General features: G+C 36.6%; 1 protein-coding gene across 8 annotated transcripts in view; it reads left to right on the forward strand.

The window, feature by feature from the left end:
* LOC149302792 (forkhead box protein P2) overlaps positions 1-141 on the forward strand; it is a 103,836-nt gene extending 103,695 nt beyond the window's left edge. For all 8 annotated transcript variants that reach the window (XM_089482141.1, XM_089482142.1, XM_089482143.1 and 5 more), the window contains one exon: positions 1-141. This exon is cut by the window's left edge and continues 4 nt beyond it. In XM_089482141.1, coding sequence (XP_089338267.1) covers positions 1-141 — 141 coding nt within the window.
* The last annotated feature ends 19,799 nt before the right edge of the window (positions 142-19,940 follow it).

The raw sequence follows: 19,940 nt of genomic DNA on the forward strand, positions 1-19,940 counted from the left end.
TCTATCCATGTCAAGGAAGAGCCAGTGATTGCTGACGACGAAGACTGCCCAATGTCCCTGGTCACAACAGCCAACCACAGTCCAGAATTGGAAGAAGACAGAGAACTTGAGGAAGAGCCATTATCTGAAGATCTGGAATAAAACCAACAAAAAAATAACAAAAAAGAGACTTGAGAGACCTCAAATGAAGGGACATATCACTGACCTTCATAACCACTCCACAACCATGAATATCAACAGATTTTTACTGTGACTATTTATTACACATGGTTAATGGAGACAGTCCTGGAGGAACTTGTTAAACCAGCCCTTTGGGATTCAACACAACAGGCAAGATGCTTGTTGTCTTCTTTTTTAAGACAAAAACTGATTTTCTTGAAAAAAAAACAAAAAAAAAACTGTTCTTTATATAATGGCTTGCCCATTTAAATGTATGGCTCAAAAAGGGTTCATGAAATGACTAAATATGAGGATACATGTTCTATAGAAAGCAAACGGCCTCATATACTGCCAAAAATAGTGTTAGTTTCATCAATGTGAATCTCAAACATACAGTAGTATAATGTTAGAAACAATTGCTGGTCAAGTTTAACTTGTTGCCATTGTTTTTAATTTGCACAGAAGTAGAATCAGAAATATCACTGCTTGTCCTGGCCAAATTTAAAGAAACAAACAAGCACATTTATTTTATTTCATGCTTTTCGGGTTTTTTAATTTATTTTTTATGTTGGTGCCACCAACTGTAAATGACATAAGTTAGCTATTACATGACCACAGTAGTTAGACTGTTGTAACGATCTAAAAACCTTAGGCTTCCAGTCTGTGCTGTTAGTGTTAAGTTGTAAAGTGCAATCCTAAACTAACATTGTCTGTGCAAGCACCATAGAACCATTCGCATATCTGCATATACCTTACAACTGTACTCCTTACCTCCTTGTGATAAAGCTTTGTCTACCTGAAAACACAGTCAAAGGCTACAGCTGCAAACCAAAGCCAACTCTAACAATGGCCAATCGCTCCACAACAGAAGCAGCCACATGCTTTGGTCAGTCTTCTGTAACTTCAATTGGTACAAAGGAACCTTTTTCGTGAACTACCTGCTGTTTTCTGATGACCTCTGGGATCTTTCGTTTAGCCCGATACAAAGAAACAAATATGAAAATGTTAATTAAGTTCTAGTGTATTCTGAGGCCAAAAGCCACTCAAAAACATCAGAGATTTGCTTTCACGTAAGACGAGGGTGAGAACAGTCTCTCCGGCGGAAGTTATAATCGAAAGCAAAACAGTGAAGATCACCAACCAAAATAAATATGTGTACTTCATACAAATGCAGATTGCATACTGTTATATATTGAAAACATTGTGGTTTTTATTTACTTACCATCCAACCAGTTGTTTTTCTATGGTGAATACACGTCGTTAGAATGTCTTGTACTGTATGGTCTTTATCTGTTGTGTACTATTTTTATAGTTATAAAAAAACAACAAAAAAGTAGGAACCAAACATAAACGGTCTAGTAAAGCCAAAAATTAATTTCATATTGATTTCAAGTGAGCTAGGTGAGTTTTTACACTGAAAGCAAAGATATAGCAATTTTAGACCATGGTATTTATTTTCAATCAAACCAAAGTTACATATAATTCTGCCTCTGCTTATACGGGATATTAACACTAACAATACCCTCCCTTTTGAAGACTTGCACAGACCAAATGGTTGGGATGCTGGTTTTCAAAAACAACTCCTAACTCCCAAAAATGTTACAATTCCCTCCTATTGAAAATAACATAGTCAGATGTTTTGCTGAAACCTAGAATCTTTACGTGTTGCTTTTCATGTGCTGTGCCAAGTCTTGATGATATTTTTACCCCAACCAAGGGACCTCACAACCTAATTATGGTTATTGCTTTACAAACAGTTTTTGACAGAAGGTGGCTGCTAGAGCTTTAAACATATACCAGTTCCATGAGATTGGACTGGTTCTTGCAAACTTAGCTCATCATTTATTTTTTTGCTAGAGTCAGCGAAAAAATACTAAAAAAAGATACACACAGTCATCTATCATGCCAAATAGAAGGACACAATGGCTTTCAAAAGGGTTTTCCCACTAACCCAAAAGGCTTTCTGAAAGCTTCTACCTCTGCAGAAAAAAATAGAAACAAGAAAAAAAATAACATCAGATAACATTAATTGTCAGAACGTCACGATAACTGCTACTTTTCATGCTGTTTGCCTTCTGGTTATGATCAACGGAAAGTTAAGACAACTAGTATCTAAACATGTCACATTACTACGGATTGCCCTAGATAGTAAAAGAATGAGAATAACCAGACAGGGGCAATCACTCTTCACATGTGTCCACCTAGGTAGATTTAAAGTTAATCTGGTAATTATACACCATCAAGAAAGTGGCCAAAGACTACAATGCTAAAGTATGCATACCTCAGTTATCAAAACTTTGAAAGGAAGTCTCAGCCACATAATGCATATACCTGTAGAGTTTTGCATGGGTTTTGTATAAATACAATTAAAAATAGCTGCTTGCACATTATACCAGAAAAACCTCCAAAACTGCAGTTGCTTTGAAATTAGATGTTAGGTTTTTTGGGGTTTTCTGAGATGCTCGGTCTGTATTTTGATAATTGTGCATATTCTGTAAAAATGTTGGTGGACCCATAAATGACCAGACTTTTTTTCTAAGGAAACTGTTGCTTTAATGCATTTCATGACTTTTTACTCTTATTATCATTGCTTGCTAGTAATAGCAAAAAAAACCCTGCTTTTTTTCCCCCCCGCTCTGCTTTGCGTAGCTGTTGTAAGGCTTTGAACTAATGTATGTATTTATTGCTTGATCTTCTGTGCATATCTTATAAAGCATAATGTCTGACAATTTAATCGGCTCATGTATTCTTGCTTCTATCATACGCTGATGATGGGGAACCATTATATTTTGTATACAGCCAATTTTAACTGTAGCACAAACATCTGTTTATGTATTGGTGGTATATACCTGTTTATTTATGTTTTTTGAGGTAAAAACAATTTTTTGATACTTTTTATTTTTCACTATGGTGTACTGTGTTCATACCTTGAATTCTCTGACGTTAGAAGTCATGGTTGAATTGTAACAGCTGTTATTTGTTCTGTATTCATGGCTTTCACTGCTGAATAAAATAAATGGACCAAACCTAGGAATTGAAAGAAAAAAAACTGTCTACCTCTAACACCAGGGAGTTACCAGAATTTTATTTTACATAGTTTTGTCTAACAAAAAAAAAAATACACACACAACCGCTTAAACCAAATTGGTTTATAGCTTGCATTATATATAGTTACATTCATGATACAGTTCTACTGTTAGAGAATCAAATTTTCATGTGACTGTTACTTTTAGGCATTGGGTAGAATTACCTCTAACTGGGTTTTCAGAGACGAGGGAAGCTACCGTAATCATTCTACAACCACAGCTATTTAACTTCACACTTATAATTTGTTATTGAGGGAATCAGGAGCACAGGTAGAACTAAAACCTACTGAACCACTTAAAAAGCAAACTATTTTAAAATATATTGACATTGTTCACGATCACTTGAAGCTGTTACAAATTCATTCACGTTGCTATCCATACTTCAATTGTGACATGCTAAAGTGTGAAAGTTAGTATTTGCTTTTTAGATAAAAAACAAAACAAAAATGAAAAAAAAAGAGAAAATCCTGGGTTTCTTGTATGATGTAGCTACGATAAAATGTATCACTCTTTTGCATTGTTGGTATATTTGTTCAAATAATTAGAAAATTTCATCAATGAAAACTGATTCAGTTAAAAAGGATGTACATTTTTACTATATGTATAAACAATATTTCTGAACTGTTGGATGTAAACATGTATATGAAACCATTTCATTCATTTGCCTACATTTCTGGAATAAAATAAAATATCTAAAACCTTTCACTGTTAATATATTTGAATTCTTCTACTACCTGTTTCTTTGTTAAGCAAATTTTGTCACCCGTTATGTGCCACTGATAATACACTATCAATCAAGTCATTGCTGATTGATAGTGTTTTAGACAACATTGCTGTTGATTACAACACATCTTGACAGGATTTGATGAACATTGTAGCGAACCTTAATGCATTCCAAACACTGAAAACGGATCGGTTCTGTAGTTTCAAGCTGCCACATATAGAGGTAGGTAACATTATTCAGACCAACAGTTGAGGTATGTGTTGTGTATCGGGACAAGCTGGCCTATTTTGATCTCGGGGTAATGATGCAAGATAGTCTAATTCTCCACTAATATGGTGGCTCCAAAGTATAAACCATAAACTAAATCCCCCAAATGTATGCACTCTGTCAAACCTATACCAAAAGAGTATGTCACGACACCCCATAAGAAATGTTATTGTGCTAATGGTTCAGAAAGCCCAATTATGGTTAACAGATATACAGTATATGCACCTATAATGGATTTAACCAAACATTAAATCTTGATGGCACCTGTCTGAGAGTTCTTATATAAATTAACACACTCCTAATGTGAACTAATCACATCTTTGCATCTATTGTTTCATTGTAAATCTTAAATTATAACATGTCTAACACAGTTCTTCTTAAAGCATAATGTTAGTATCCAACATACAACATTATTTATATGTCATGTGTAATCGGCAGACATTGGTCATACAAAATGTACATTTCGGAGCCAAAATCCCCTTGCAATCCGTTGATGTATCCCAAGCTCCCACAGAATTGAGTTATAATGTGTTTCCTTTAGCCAACTAGCAGCAGTCGTTTAACACTGTAAGTAACTCTCAAATAGAGTACCATGTGCTCAGATATTTGTCCATGGAACATATACGTGTAGTCATTTACATGTTTACAACACTCAGGACTACTGCCTGCAGCAATTATTACTGTAAATTTAAGGGATTGACAGTTTCCAATAGAGCAAAATTAATATTTCTATCAGCTTCCTTAATCTAGTGCTGTTTTTAATTTGATATACACATTTTTGCAAACATTGGATTACATTCTTATTATTTTGGCTGTTTTTCATTCTATTATCCTATGGTGCAAACATGCCTTTGAGAGAGGATTTGAGCATATTCCTTGCATTTCTATCAAGGGATTTCTATTGTTAAGCATCCCAAAAAAATGCAAAAAAGAGAAACACTCCTTAAAAGGCATACACATTCAGATTCTGGGTTGCTTCTGAAATGACCTACATGCATATGCAACAAAGCAAGAGATCGGCGCTCACTCAGTAACTACTATTTAAGGCATAAATATTGGGGATTTCGCCATTTCAGAATTCCAAGAACATACTTAGTCCAACTATAAATTAAGACTATGGATCAAGTATTTGTGATCAATCCTAATGCCTATAGGTACTAATATAGCAATTCCAAGGTGAAGCATAGGAAGGTTCATTGTTGCCATCACAAACGACAAGGTGTTTTCCAAAAGATTTAAGTCCAAAAAGGCTCCCACTATTTTTGATGGAATATTGGATTTCACAATAATTTAGTGGCTTATGAGTTGCACATGAAATACCATGGTAAGTAATATTTTGTGGATTTCATTCAATCATTTGAGAAATCCACTAAAAGCATGGTTTCTGAAAAAAGTGTTAAAAAATATCTGAAGATGACAAGAGTAAATTATGCATTAATTTGTTCATGTAAATTCAAGTGTCCAATATGGTTGCTCCCCTTACTACAGCTAATTCTTTGCACCATAGTTAAAATCAAACAACCGTGATACAAAAGCCCCTTTGTTCTTATATCCCGCCATCATTCCAACATGATAAAAGCAGGTGCAGTTGACAGGAAAAGCTGTAAATATTATATTTTGGCGACGGTTTGGCTTTCATTGCAGAATCGCACCACTCAATCCCTCAAAAAGTTGCTTTAAATACTTCACATGCCACTTCTCACAATGTAGTAATATAAAAATAAGTTCCAGACTGATTCATCACTCTGTCATCACGCCAAATGCCATGAAAGTCAAAAGGTGTCACAAAATAATATCACACCAGACAGATGATGATGTTCAATGACAGTAACCACATCCTTATTTAGTTAACCACTGCCTTACCTGTAAATGTGAGACTCAGTGTTTAGAAAAGTATATGCTTTATAATGTTTAAAACGTTCCTTTTAGGTATCAACCATTGTTGGTTTACTGCATTTTTTATATGACCCGAGCACTTAGTTGACTTGGCAAAATCTTTACATATTTTTAACATTTTGCCCAACTTGAAAATGTATTTTAGATTTTAGAGTTAGAAAATGAGCCGTCTCTCTGATCTTCCTCCTCCTCCCCTTTGATACTTCTATATCAGTAAGAGGTGCGGCATCAATCACATCTTTCAGGTAACATTGAAGAGTTCCACTACTTCCATTGATTTCATTGTGTGCTGAGCTCCTGTCGACTTCAATGGGAGGACTACGGGGTATGTTTCAGCCTGTTGCTTTCAGTAAAGGCAGCCAGCGGAGGAGGAAAATAAGACAAAAGACTCTGACTCCCAAGGTTTTCTAACCCAAAAAACTAAAGACCACTTAACTATTTGCATGCAGTAAAACGCATACATGGAAGTTCCAGCTCTTGTAAAATCGTACCATTATGAAAAAAAATCCTGTTACTTTCCATAAAGCCAAAATGCAACATTTGCATTTTAAATTCATCTTACATGTAGACAATGAGTAAAGGGATCTGAACTTTGTTTCCCGAGAATCTATATGATGATTGCTCCCCTACCATTACATAAGTAAGGGGAAAGAAGAGAGAGAGAACTTTGGTATAGGAAACTGAGACACAGATCTCCATGAGGTTAATGTTTAAGCTGAATATCTCCAAAACAATTACACTGGTTGACAAACAAAAAGCACAAGCTATGGGAAGTTTTAATTTAAAAAAAAAAAAAAAAAGCTATAAAAGCTGTGACAGCAGTTCACCTTTAAGTGATGATGCTAAGTAAAATTACCCACATTTGCCTCATAATGGAACAAAGTGAAACGTATTTTACACTCTAAGAACTAAGCTAGTTTTATGGATCTTAAGATGCAGTGAATCAGTTAAGCAGGTAATACCAACAACAGATAAAGGAATAGAAGTGTGAATAAAAATATGTGCCTGATGATATGTAACTGGAAAGTGTGCATTTAATAAAATTGAAGCCATTTGCTATCATTTTATGTTCAATAATGCATCGCATATTGTTTTCTAACTGCAAGTAAATCATTGTAGGCCATCAAGCATGTATTACAACATGACATTAGGTGCAATAGCTTATTTAAATCGACATTACAGAGCTATTTTGTGTGCTGCTGTACACAACTCATTATCCATTTCCTTTAAATCAAGTAGGCCATTAGTACTACTTGCATGGAGGTTTAGGTTTCAAATTAATTTACTTCCAGTTTATAAGCAAGTGTTGGACAATTTCTAGAGAGAATGAAATCTGGATATAAGCAAAAACAGTGTTTGAGTAAAATAAAACAAGATGTAGAAGTGTCCCAGAATTCCTTGTAGTTAGTATAATAGTTCTTTACAATTGGAATATGTTAACCTAAGCATAAATTAGTTAATTTATTAATTATTTCCTGATTATGTTGATCCATGTAATTACAAATAACTTAGATATTTCATTCTGAACTATAATACATTTATTTACCTGTTACATTTTATAAGAATAACTGAACCTGTGAACAAGTGGTTTAATATGATAATATGTCTACTGACACACAAGTGATGTTTTTTTGTCAAGACCTATTACAAAAAACCCCACTTTGTTAACATCGGCTCATCAGTGTACTGCAGGGTGTATGATATTCCACCCATGTCCATCCAGTCACCCATTGATGCATGGTTGGTGACTTGATATAATGTCGATCTCTGGCCACATTTTGTGGGTGGCAGCATGGCAAAACAAGGCACACTCCCTATGGAACACCCAATCTACAACCAATTTTCCACAGAGCCAATGCCATATTCAGGATTTTGTGCATGCAAAGCTGCCAGCAGCCAAATGAGCAGGACACTAGCCGAGGTGGTTGACAGCCAGGATAACTGTTTATCCAGCACCATCCATTCAAATTTAGGAAGTTACTCTTGTGTTCACTTTGCTAACAAATGCATCTCCAGGAATGCTACAACTTACTGGTTTTGCAAAGAGGAGGATTTCATTGCAATCTTGAGAAACTGTGGTTATATGAAGGAAAATGTATATTTACATCACCTAGAATTTCCCTGTCCTAACAGAATGAATTAAACATTATACATCTTCAGCTTAGCCCTGTTACTGGACAAAATTTCCAGTATTGGCCTGCAAAATCTCCCTTTAGTAAATAAACCCAATTGATAATAATAGAAATGGCTATTTCTCATAAACAGTTATTCTTTTGCAACATACTTTTTACCAGCCATTACTTTTAGATTTTTTTAATGAAATCTGTTTAATAATGTCTTATTGTTGTAAAATCAATAAGAGTTTAACATTTAGTATACTGGATATCCAGTAAAAAAATACAAATGTTCTTCATGTAGGTGCACACAATACCTTAAACTTACAGATACATTATATATATATATAGTATATGAGAATTAACTACAGTATTTTGGCAATACACAAATGTGCATTTTTTGGGATCAATGTTTTCTCTGAAAATGTACCTGGACACGTTTAGGCTCTAATAAACGTTTTCATATCCGGTTTTTATAAGGTCTGTCTATCTCTCATTACAGCGATTCACTCAAAATGATTTTTTTCCATTTAGCTACTTTGAGCGAATTGACGTGACAGGAAAGCCTATGTGTTTTGGCCATTATACATTAGTAAAGCCTATAGATAAATAAATTAATATTAAATTTATCTCTAGGTTTTGTACTAAGCAGTTGTAATTTGTCTCCTTCGTAAAATAAACAATAAATAAATATGAATGAATGTATGTCCCTGCAGATGCCCATTAGCAATAGGAATGACATTGGGCATAGTTATCCCATATTATCCAATATGTTCGTTTTTTACACTACTGTTTTAGTGTGGTACCCTGAAACATGGATTTAAGCCATTCTGATTTGTGACTATGTTATAAGAAAGCAAATATCATGAAAAGCTATTTGATTTCTTACTATAAAATCATGTATATCTTATTATAATTTGGTTCTGCACACCCCAACTGTTTGTTTTTATGTCCAAAAACTAATACTATTATATCATACACATTTTAACAGTACGTTTATAAACTGACAAGTGACAGTAATAACATATTAAAAGGTGCAATAATGAATGATAAAAGTAGAAGGTGGCACAGGGCTGGATTACAATAAGGCTAATGGAACTGAAGCTCTAGGCCTATGTCTCTTGAGTAGGACTATTTACCTCTGTCAAGTGCATTGTGTACCCCTGCCTCTTTAAGTACCCATATTCCGGGTAATTGAGTAAGGAAGGCGATTGAGGAGCAGCAGCAGTAGTGGTAGTAGGGTACTGGACCTGGGCAGGCACTGGAAGTAGACAAATCCAGCCACTTGGTGCAGGACTGAATTTCTACAGTATACATAAAATAAAAAAGTGATTCCCCAGAGTAAGGGATGAGACAGAGGAGCAGCAGCAGAAGGTCCCTGGGCTTGGGCAGGCACTGGCAGCCACATGCAGGCCCTTGGTAAGGGACAGAATTTCTACAGAATACCAAAAACTAAAATAAATGACCACCCCATAGTAAGGAAGGAAACAAAGAAGCAGTAGTTACAGTATGTGGCTTGGGCAGGCACTGGTAAATGACAAGTACATACAGCACCTTGTTGCTGGACTGAATTTTCCCAATATTTGAAAAATAAAAAGAACTGATCCACCAGTAAGGAAGAAAACAGAGCAGAAGCACTAGACCTCACTCACTAGTTTGAATATTGAGTGCTTGGTAACCTAATTTAGGCAGATTGACCTTCAAGAAAGCCACCTCCTCTACAAGGTACAATTCTGGTCCCAATAGCTTAGCGGGTCAGTAGTAGGAGGTAGTGGCAGTTCCTTAAAGTAGGCTTTGACTATTTAGGACCATTTAATTAGTCTGACTTTGAGGGGCTGATGGGTGATGCTCTGGTGGATCTAGTCCTGATGTTCTGCATGGGTGCAAGGAATTGGGAACTAGACATGTGGCTGGCACTACTGCCACTGCTGCTGGGAATTTCCATTTCCAACTCCTGTATCTTTCCTTTCGCTAAGCATGACCCCTTTTGTGCTGCATCTTACACACCCTACAGAAAAGCATATCCGTAGGGTTGAAAAAAGCAAGAGAAGACCTTAATTTTATTTCACAGTGGGAATTTGTGTACACCATAGTGTGATTGAACCTTCAAGGAGGAGAGGGGCAGTGACATGTTTTTGCATTCTAGAGGGTGAAAGCTGTATGGAGAGAATAGAGAATGTTTCCAGCACCTTGTAGAAAGTATGCCACAAGGAATGAAGGCAGTTCTGAAGGCAAAAGGAGGTCCAACCCCGTACAAGCTAGTAAAGTGGCCAGTGAGTGTAGATGAGGTTTTTGAATCATAGTCCATGTTTAATACATTGTACTCTTTGCCATATATATATATATATATATATATATATATTTACACAAACTCAAATATAATATTTTCGTTGTTGTATATAACAAGCTAAACTGCTAAATTATTCCCTCATAAATAATAAATCAAGTGCATTTTTCTTTTTGATAAAGGAGGCCTCTGTTACCTCCCTTCAGGCTACGTTTAACTTGTTCAGTAGTCTGAGTGTTTACTTTTTTTAATGCAGTATTTCTGGTGATGTTTACTCTGTCTGTGAACTTGTTAGATGTCGTCCTCTGCTTTGAAGTATTAGACCATTTTATCTTCTACTATAGTTAACAATCCACAACAGAGATCTAGAGAATAAGATATAACTGCACCAACTGGACACAGCCCAAAAGACTAATTTTATTAAAAACCTTATTGCACATTGCTGTACATTGGTATGCATTACACATTCTTAACTTTCCAGTTGCATGTTGTTGGAAAACAGGTTGATATTATTGAAAACTTAAAAAATGAACTTTAAGGAAAATGAAGATTGATCTTACACACCCATCATACAAGGCCTACAATGACTTACAGGACCATCTTTAATTCTAATGGAGCCTTGATGGACATTGTGGTCAAATTTCACTAAATGGTATTTACATGTAATACATACGTGCATGTGCAAATGGACCAAAAATGATTCAGAAAGAATAATGCAGACATAATCTGACATCATTATTCTGGTCTTCCAATGAACTTCTACAAAAGGGCAAAGCCTCTGGACCCCCTCCAATCGGACTAAGAAAGAAGGGGAAGAACAAGACGATGCAAGAGAATAACCAAATCATAAAAGGAGCACACTAAGCACTAGATTTGTGCAAATGGACCAAAACAATTTGTATAAATGTTTTGTTTCATTTTTGGTCCATTTGTTTTTGGACAACAAATTTCCTTTCTGACCTTTTCATGCGGATGAAATTTGGAGGAATTTTTCCATTGGGAAATTATATTCATTGTCACTTACCTTCTTTCACTCTCTCACACTCTCATTTACGTTCTCTCACACTCTCATTCACTCTCTCTCACACTCTCGCTCAATGTCTCCCTACCTTCTTCGCTGACCACTTCAATGTCCCTGTCTACTTTCTCGCAGCTCCACTTTTTTTCTTGCCTCTTCTGGTCCTTCTGTCTTCTTTCTTCATACGCTGCTCCTTGTGTCTTCTTTCTTAGTCTGCTTGTCTGCGGACATGGCATCCCAGTTAACTTCCGCCAAAGGGTGGGGCCTCAAGGCACATGTTTCAAATGGAATATAAACTCACAATAAATTAAAAAACTTCAAATTTATTACAATGAACCCCCCCCAAAAAAACAAGAATATAGTAAAATCCAATTACCAAGTAAATAACATAAAAATGGCAAACCCTATAAGGAGTATTTTTTTTTGTTATTCAAAAACTATTATAATACATGTTATTACAGCTTTCTTGTGTTAAGTAGGGATACCAGTGTTACATATTTAGACAACACGCAGGTCCTAGTGTGAAAAGAAACCACAAAACAAAATTAGATTCAGTTGATGGCTGTATCATGACAGAAGCTATATATGTGTTTTTGTGCATGTTCTGGGAGTTTTACAGAATTTATGCACAAAATAATATGTTACCTAACCAAGCAGAAGAGCATCGTGTCTGATCAAATACTCATCAGAGTTGCATTTTTCTCAGGAAAAGTGCTTGTAGTCTATATAAGTGATCATCACATGGGATTGTCTAATGCAAAAATAAGTTTTTCCCAAACCGCTCTTAGGATGTCTAAGGCAACTTTTAGATGTGAATAACAAACATGAATTAGTTTACTGAGGCTGTTTTTCAGCAGAAAATGGAAAAGTTTTGTCGGAATGATGTCAGAAAACTTATTGCTTTGTATAACTAAAACTGAATGAGTTTATTACAATTATTAAATTATACATTCATTCCTTAAATTTTTTTTTATTCATTAGTCTTTAACCGGTATTTTCCCCCCTGATATATTTGTGCTGTATTTTGTTTATTTGGACATGACTAATTATTTTAGTTAATTGCATGTTTCCAAACCCATTTTTGTTTAATTTATTCTGCTTGGCATGATTCAAATCTTGCAAAGCATCAGAATGTCATGTTGCATTCCTTTTGAGTCTCTCCTCAGTGTTATTTCTCGTACACTTACACATAATTCAGTATTTACTTTTATACCAGAGATTACATCTTAAAGTTGGCCCTAAGTGTATTGGTTAGTATTAATTTATCTTTGAGTTGGCTTGGAATGTATTTTTAACATCTCAGAACAGAATTTTTTTCAGCCAGAGAAAGTATATGGCTACATTAGTTTCAATCTTCTTGCTACATATGTAGCCAACATCAAATAAATGCTCTTCCTTAGCATTGAATAATCCAGGTTCTTGTCTCTTACCATTTTGAGGATTGGCTGTAGTCTGGTTTATATATTTTTCAGTATTTTTTCAGAGCCTGGCGGGGTTGGGGTACTTGTGTTGGAGTTTTCTCCCCTTCTGCTTGTGGACTTGTGGACAGTGAACACAAACTTTGTGCAAGGCAGCTCCGATAAAAACTCGTGAGAGGGGCCATCAAAAGGCCACCATTCCTGCCAGAAACTTTTCGTAAAAGCACCATAAGGCTAGATGGCAAGCTGACAGGTAGAATTCTTTTCTCCTGATGTATCTGTACGGATTAATGTATTTTTCTGATGTGTTTTAACTCCCCCAATTGTACAGCACTGCATAATTTGTTGGTGCTTAATAAATAAAAAGATAATAATAATCACATCTCACTGATTAGACTGCAGGTTAGCTCCATTTATTTTTTGAAGAAGTCATTAGCCTAGTTTTTCCACCACATTATGTGAATCATTATATGCAATTTTATCTATATTAACCCCTTCACGACCTTTGCCGGTTCAGGACCGTCATGACAAGAAGGTCACTAAATGACCTTTGACGGTCCTGAACCGTCAAAAAATTAAATAAGCTTAGAAAGTGATCAACGATCACTTTCTTCGCTTAAACGGCGTTACTGTAATGCCTCGATGTCGAGGCATTCAGTAACGCTGAGATCGGCATCGGGGGCCACGTTTTAAAAGCGTTTAGGAGGCGATCAACGATCGCCTCCTAAACTTAAATGGTGTCGCTGGAATGCCTCGATCAGGAGGCATCCAGCGACACCAAACACTTACCTTTGGATGGGCTGTGACCGCTCCGGAGAGCGGTCACAGCCGCAGCTGCCGGTGATCTTCGGCGGCCCGGGAAAAAAAACAATAAATAAGAAAGAGTTCGCTAGACGGTCTCCTGACCCTCTAGAGAACTCTGGCTCCACTTGCAGGTTGAATACAGGTACTGCATTCAACCAAGCAAGTCAATGGAACCCAGCTTTCTAATCACTATGTGATTAGCAAAATATAAAAAAATAAAATAAAATAATAAAAAATGGAAAAAAAAAATAAAACAAAAATGTGCTAACATTTAAAAATAATTATGCAGTGATGTCACTTGATGAACCATCCAGTACCAGCAAAATGTGTAAAAAAAATATTAAAAAAGTATTAAAAAAATAAAATAAAATAAAAAAATAAAGTTTATTATTTTGAGCAAGTGCTAAAATTTCTCAAAAATCTCAACAAAGAGTTAAAATAAAAGCACTTCAAATACCCAAGGGGTGTCTAATATATAAAAAAAATGGCTGATGGGGTAAATTGGAGTGGCCGAGCTCAAAGATAGGGTATAGGTACAGACTGACCAAAATGGAGAAAAAAAGCGCACTTCCCAAATGTGGCATTTTAAATCTCAAACAACCCAACAAACCCATGCATGTCGGGTATCACTGCACTCAGGAGATGTTCCTGAACACACATTGGGGTGTTGTTTGACAGTGACATATACCAGGACCTGTATATCTATAACTTAAGTACAATTTGTGTGAAAAAAAAATAATACTATTACAAAGTTTGACAAAGTGTAGTTCTATAATTGGTGCATGGAAAGGGTTAAAATAACAGCATTTGGAATACCCTGGGGTGTCTAGTTTTCAAAAATATAGGGTTTGAATGGGTTAAATTGAGTTAACCCGCTTGAAAGATATTCCAAAGAGGAGATGGAGGCAGAATGACCAAATGACCACCTGGATTACGCATGCCCCAAAAGTAGCCTTTTACCAGCCAAACAATCTGACAAACCCATGCATGTGGGGTATCGCTGTACTCAAGAGATGTTCCTGAACACATATTGGGGGGTTGTTTGACAGTGACATATACCAGCACCTGTATATCTATAACTAAAGTACAATTTGTGTGAAAAAAAAAATAAAAAAAATTACTATTACAAAGTTTGACAAAGTGTAGTTCTATAATTGGTGCATGGAAAGGGTTAAAATAACTGCATTTGGAATACCCTGGGGTGTCAAGTTTTCAAAAATATATGGTTTAAATGGGTTAAATTGAGTTAACCGGCTTCAAAGATATTCCAAAGAGGAGATGGAGGCAGACTGACCAGATTTGTTAAAAAAGATTTGGAAATCATAAAACGCTGCTTGTACTTATTGCCCTATAACTTACAAAAAACAGCAAAAAAACATTGGGTATTTCTAAACTCAGGACAAGTAGTAGAATCTATTTAGCTAGTTTTTTTACTTGCTTTTTTAGGTGAGTAAAAGATTTTTCAAATAAAAGTCATAAAATGTGTTTTTTTTCAATTTTTCACCATGTTTTTTTTATTTTTTTTATAGTAAATAAGATGATATGATCAAAATAATGGTATCTGAAGAAAGCCCATCTTGTCCTGAAAAAAACAATATATAACTTATGTGGGTACACTAAATGGGTGAGGAGAAAATTACAACTGAACACAAGCACCACAAAAGTGTCAAAACAGCCTCGGTCCCACAGGGTACAAAACGAAAAAATGAGCCCGGTCCTTAAGGGGTTAATGTATCTATATAAAAATACTATGGGCAGGTTATTTTATTCCAAAGTAATACATATATGAATATATTGATATGTAGCAATACAATCAATACAACTGTTCATTTAATTAGTTCCAGTTATACTGTCTGTCTGATTTGTCATTTCAAAATTTCTATTAAGTCTTCTTACAAGAATCAAAAACCGTTAGTGTTTCCTTGATGTTTTTGTTGCCAATAAAAATAACTTGAAGCTCTCAAGTTTAACTCAGAAGTCATCTTCAATCAATTGTACATTGTTCTTTGTAAACAAAACTATAATCTCCAATTTGTTTTGGAATTCACAGGCACATGATTCGCACCACATCAATGTCATATCTTTGTGAAATCTACTCTTTAGTATGCAGTTATTTTTTAAGTATAAAGGAAGGATGCCTGACTATGTACACTTTAACCCAGTATGTTGAGAACACATCTGAATTTAAATCTTAACACATTTTGCAACTTTTTTTAACCAGCTGATATGATATGTATTCATAACATAGAAAGAAGGCAACGATGTTATTAATATTGGCCAAACATGAGCACAAACCATATTGTAAAGTGAATATTGTAATAATAATACTGTTACAAACTGATATCATAAAGCTGAAATTATTTCTCTTTCTACTTTAATCACCAGCAGATTGGCTTGTTTGACTATACAGCCGTACAGCTATGAAAATTACCTTTTTGTATGTGTTTGAAAGTTACTTAATTTTACCTATAACTTTAGTCATTCTGTTGGTTATGGTACTAATAAGAAAACATTCATACATTTATGAAGGAATGTACAGTGTGTAACGTTGTATGAATTTTAATGATCCATATTCTAGCAATACTTCATGCAACCCATATTTAAAATTAGATGTTTAATCTAAACAAATATATTTTTCACTAAATTGTGAATTAATGGGGTGAGATTGAACATTTTGTCATTTATTCACTTTACAAAATGTATACCATACTTTATTCTTACATGAAAAAATAGAAGAAGGAAACCCCTTATATTGTAATGCATTTATGGTAGACTACACACTAGGCCTGACCTTGAGTTGAACCTTCCAGCAGCACACTAAATCCAGAATAAAATATTAAGCCATTTGACCCAATACCACCATATTTTGTTGCAAACCATGCTATACCTGTCCCTCCACATATAGAAAGTGGGTATCCTCAGTGGTGATCTGTCGGTAAATCTTGCACATCTTGCTTCTTTGTTGGAAGAACACTGTAGGAGGTACAGGTATCAATGTATCTGTGGGAGGTTGACAACATTAAAATGTTACTTACTGTCCAGCTTTATATGTAAGTAACATCTCCATTTGTATGATCTGTATTCGAGGATGTGTGTGTATAAAAAAGAAGTTTGTGTACACAATTTTGGCCCAGCACAATGTAATGGCTGCTTCACGCACAGAGCTGCCAAAGGTCATCTGGGAAACATCTTTCTGTCAGTGACTGTATAATGATCTAGTGATAATGGTATCAGTTCTATCAGCTTATCATAAGTCTGGATGGCATAGGCATCCCCCTGTGATATTGTACTATCAATACTACATTTAGATCGCAATCTCCCTCTAGTCGGCTCAACATTAGGGAGTGCGAGATCTGGCACTTCAGACCTTGCTTTACTGCTCCATAATCACTACCTACCAGCAAGTAATGCAGAGCACGGGGAAATGATGTCATCCTTGCGCTTGGCAGTAATAGCTGGAGCGTAGTAAAGTGAGGGAGTAGTAAAGCGAGGTCTGAAGTGACAGACCTTGCACTCCCACCGCAGGATACAGGATGGAGGCAGAAAGAAGAAGGATCGTGGATGGTGGATGGTGGAAGAGGTAAGAGATGGGGAGAAAGGGGTGTCAGGGCAGTGTATGTGTTTGTATGTGTAAGCTTGTGTATGTGTGTGTATGGGCCGGTGTGTAAGAGCAGTATAGGTATTTGTTAGCTAGTGTATAAAGGCAGTGTATGTGTATATATGTGTGTGTAAGGGCAGTGTACATGTATGTGTGTGTGTAAGGGCAGTGTACATGTATGTGTGTAAGGGCAGTGTATGTGTATATGTGTGTGTGTAAAGGCAGTGTATGTGTATATGTGTGTGTGCAATGGCAGTGTACTTGTATGTGTGTAAGGCCAGTGTACATGTATATGTGTGTGTCTAAGGGCAGTGTATGTGTATATGTGTGTACTTGTATATGTGTGTGTGTGTAAGGGCAGTATACATGTATATGTGTGTGTAAGGGCAATGTATATGTGTGTGTGTAAGGGCAGTGTACGTTTATATGTGTGTGTGTAAAGGCAGTGTATGTGTATATGTGTGTTTATGAGCAGGTATGTGTAACGGCAGTGTATATGTATATATGTGTGTAAGGGCAGTGTACATGTATGTGTGTGTGTAAGGGCAGTGTACATGTATGTGTGTGTGTGTGTGTGTGTGTGTGTAAAGGCAGTGTATGTGTAAATGTGTGTTTATGGGCAGGTGTGTATAAGGGCAGTGTATATGTGTGTGTAAAGGCAGTGTATGTGTATATGTGTGTTTATGGGCAGGTGTGTGTAAGGGTCCTGGGAGGGAGGCTAACATTAGCCTTTTTCCATTTAAGAATTTCTTTGCTGTTGTGGACTACTCTTCCAATGATACTCAGCCGGCATTATGGTGGACAGCTGGCTGGCTGAGAATCATGGGAATTTTTGGTCACAGCTAGCATCTGCAGCTTTACTGTTGCTGCACTTTCCATGATGCTCAGCCAGCATCATGAAAGTAGTATGTCTGGCTGACCCTCATGGGACTTCAATTCAATGTGTTGGTTATTTTTAAAATGCATGAGTGCTGACAAAAACAAAGTGTGTTTTAAGTGGCGATGCAAACGCAACCTTGTAAAGTGCAATTGCTTGTATCGGTGAGTTCCGTGAGGTTTTAAAAAAAAGTGTCCCTCTTTCACATTTTGAAATGTTGGGAGGTATGCCATTGTACAGTACTACGGAATTTGATGGCGCTATATAAATAATAATAATAATAAGGGCACCCAATTTGCACTCAGACTTGCACTACATTATATACCTCACACGGTCAACCACTAAACTCAACCTAAACAATCTAATTCCTATTATCTCCAACCATAAACTCCCTCTCGTCTTCAACTGTTGTTATGGTCTAGCTGCTTTTCTGCTGCATTGCTGGAGGCTTACAGCCTGGCTGGGTTGCCATGGCTACACTCCTGTCACTCCTGTGACTCAGCCCATTGTCCAGCCCACAGCCAGCCCCTTTTGGCTATTTAAGCAGCTAAACTTCACTTCCTCCTTGCCCTTGTGTTGTTTCCGGCTGCAAGTGCTATTGCTGTGTTCCTGTGTTCCTGTGTTCCTGTGTTCCTGTGTTCCTGTGTTCCTGTGTTCCTGTGTTCCTGTGTTCCTGTGTTCCTGTGTTCCTGTGTTCCTGTGTATGACCTGGCTTTCTCTGACGTCCATCCTAGCTCCTGATTCCTGGCTTGTTCCTGACTTCGCTGATCTCTGTATTCCTGACCCCGGCTTGTCTGAGTACCCGTCTTGGTTCCTGACCCCAGCTTGTCTTTTGGTATATGCTTTTGGATCACGATTTGGCTTTGTTCACTATTGTCATTACAATAAAGGTGATTGCATTTTACGTTTTGTGTCCGTCTGGTTCCTGGTCCCTAACAACTGTGCCCTATGGAATGCCCGTTCTGTATACAACAAACTCACTAGTATACATGACCTATTTCTCTCCCATGGTTTTAACCTCCTAGTACTTACTGAAACCTGGATCTCCTCCTATGATACCCCCGCCTCTGTTGCACCCTCCTTCGGAGGACTACATTGCAGCCACACTCCTAGGCCTGATGGCAGAAAGGGTGGTGGTGTAGGCATCCTTCACCTCACCTCATTGCTCCTTCCAGACTAAGCCCTCCCTCTCATTATGTTCCTTTGAGGTTCACACAATCCATCTTTTCTCTCCACTCTCTCTTTAAATTTCAGTAATATATCGCCCTTCAGGTCCTACCTCACAGTTACTTGACCACTTTTCTCCCGTTCTTCCTCTCTTCTAATATCCTCTGTCTTATTATGGGTGATTTTAACAATTCTTTTGATATATCTAACAACTTTCCTAACTCCAAACTCCTCTCCCTGACATTCTCTTCTGGTCTTTCTCAGTAGACTAATTCCCCTACACACACTGAAGGACACTCATTTCATCTGGTTTTCTCCAGGTCATGCTCTCTTTCCGATTTTTCCATCTCTCCCTTCCCTCTGTCTGATCACCACCTTCTAACCTTTCCTCTAGTACTAACCCCTAACAAAACAACGTTGCAGCGCTTACCTCATATTTGTGAGCCACTACCAGATAATACCCCACCCAACTATCAGCCTCACTGGAGCCTCTCTTACCTTCCATACTAACCCTTTTCTGTCCAG

The sequence above is a fragment of the Sceloporus occidentalis genome, unplaced genomic scaffold (genome assembly GCF_023333645.1).
Source record: "Sceloporus occidentalis isolate IW3139 unplaced genomic scaffold, rSceOcc1.0.p SCAF_17, whole genome shotgun sequence".
Classification (NCBI taxonomy): domain Eukaryota; kingdom Metazoa; phylum Chordata; class Lepidosauria; order Squamata; family Phrynosomatidae; genus Sceloporus; species Sceloporus occidentalis.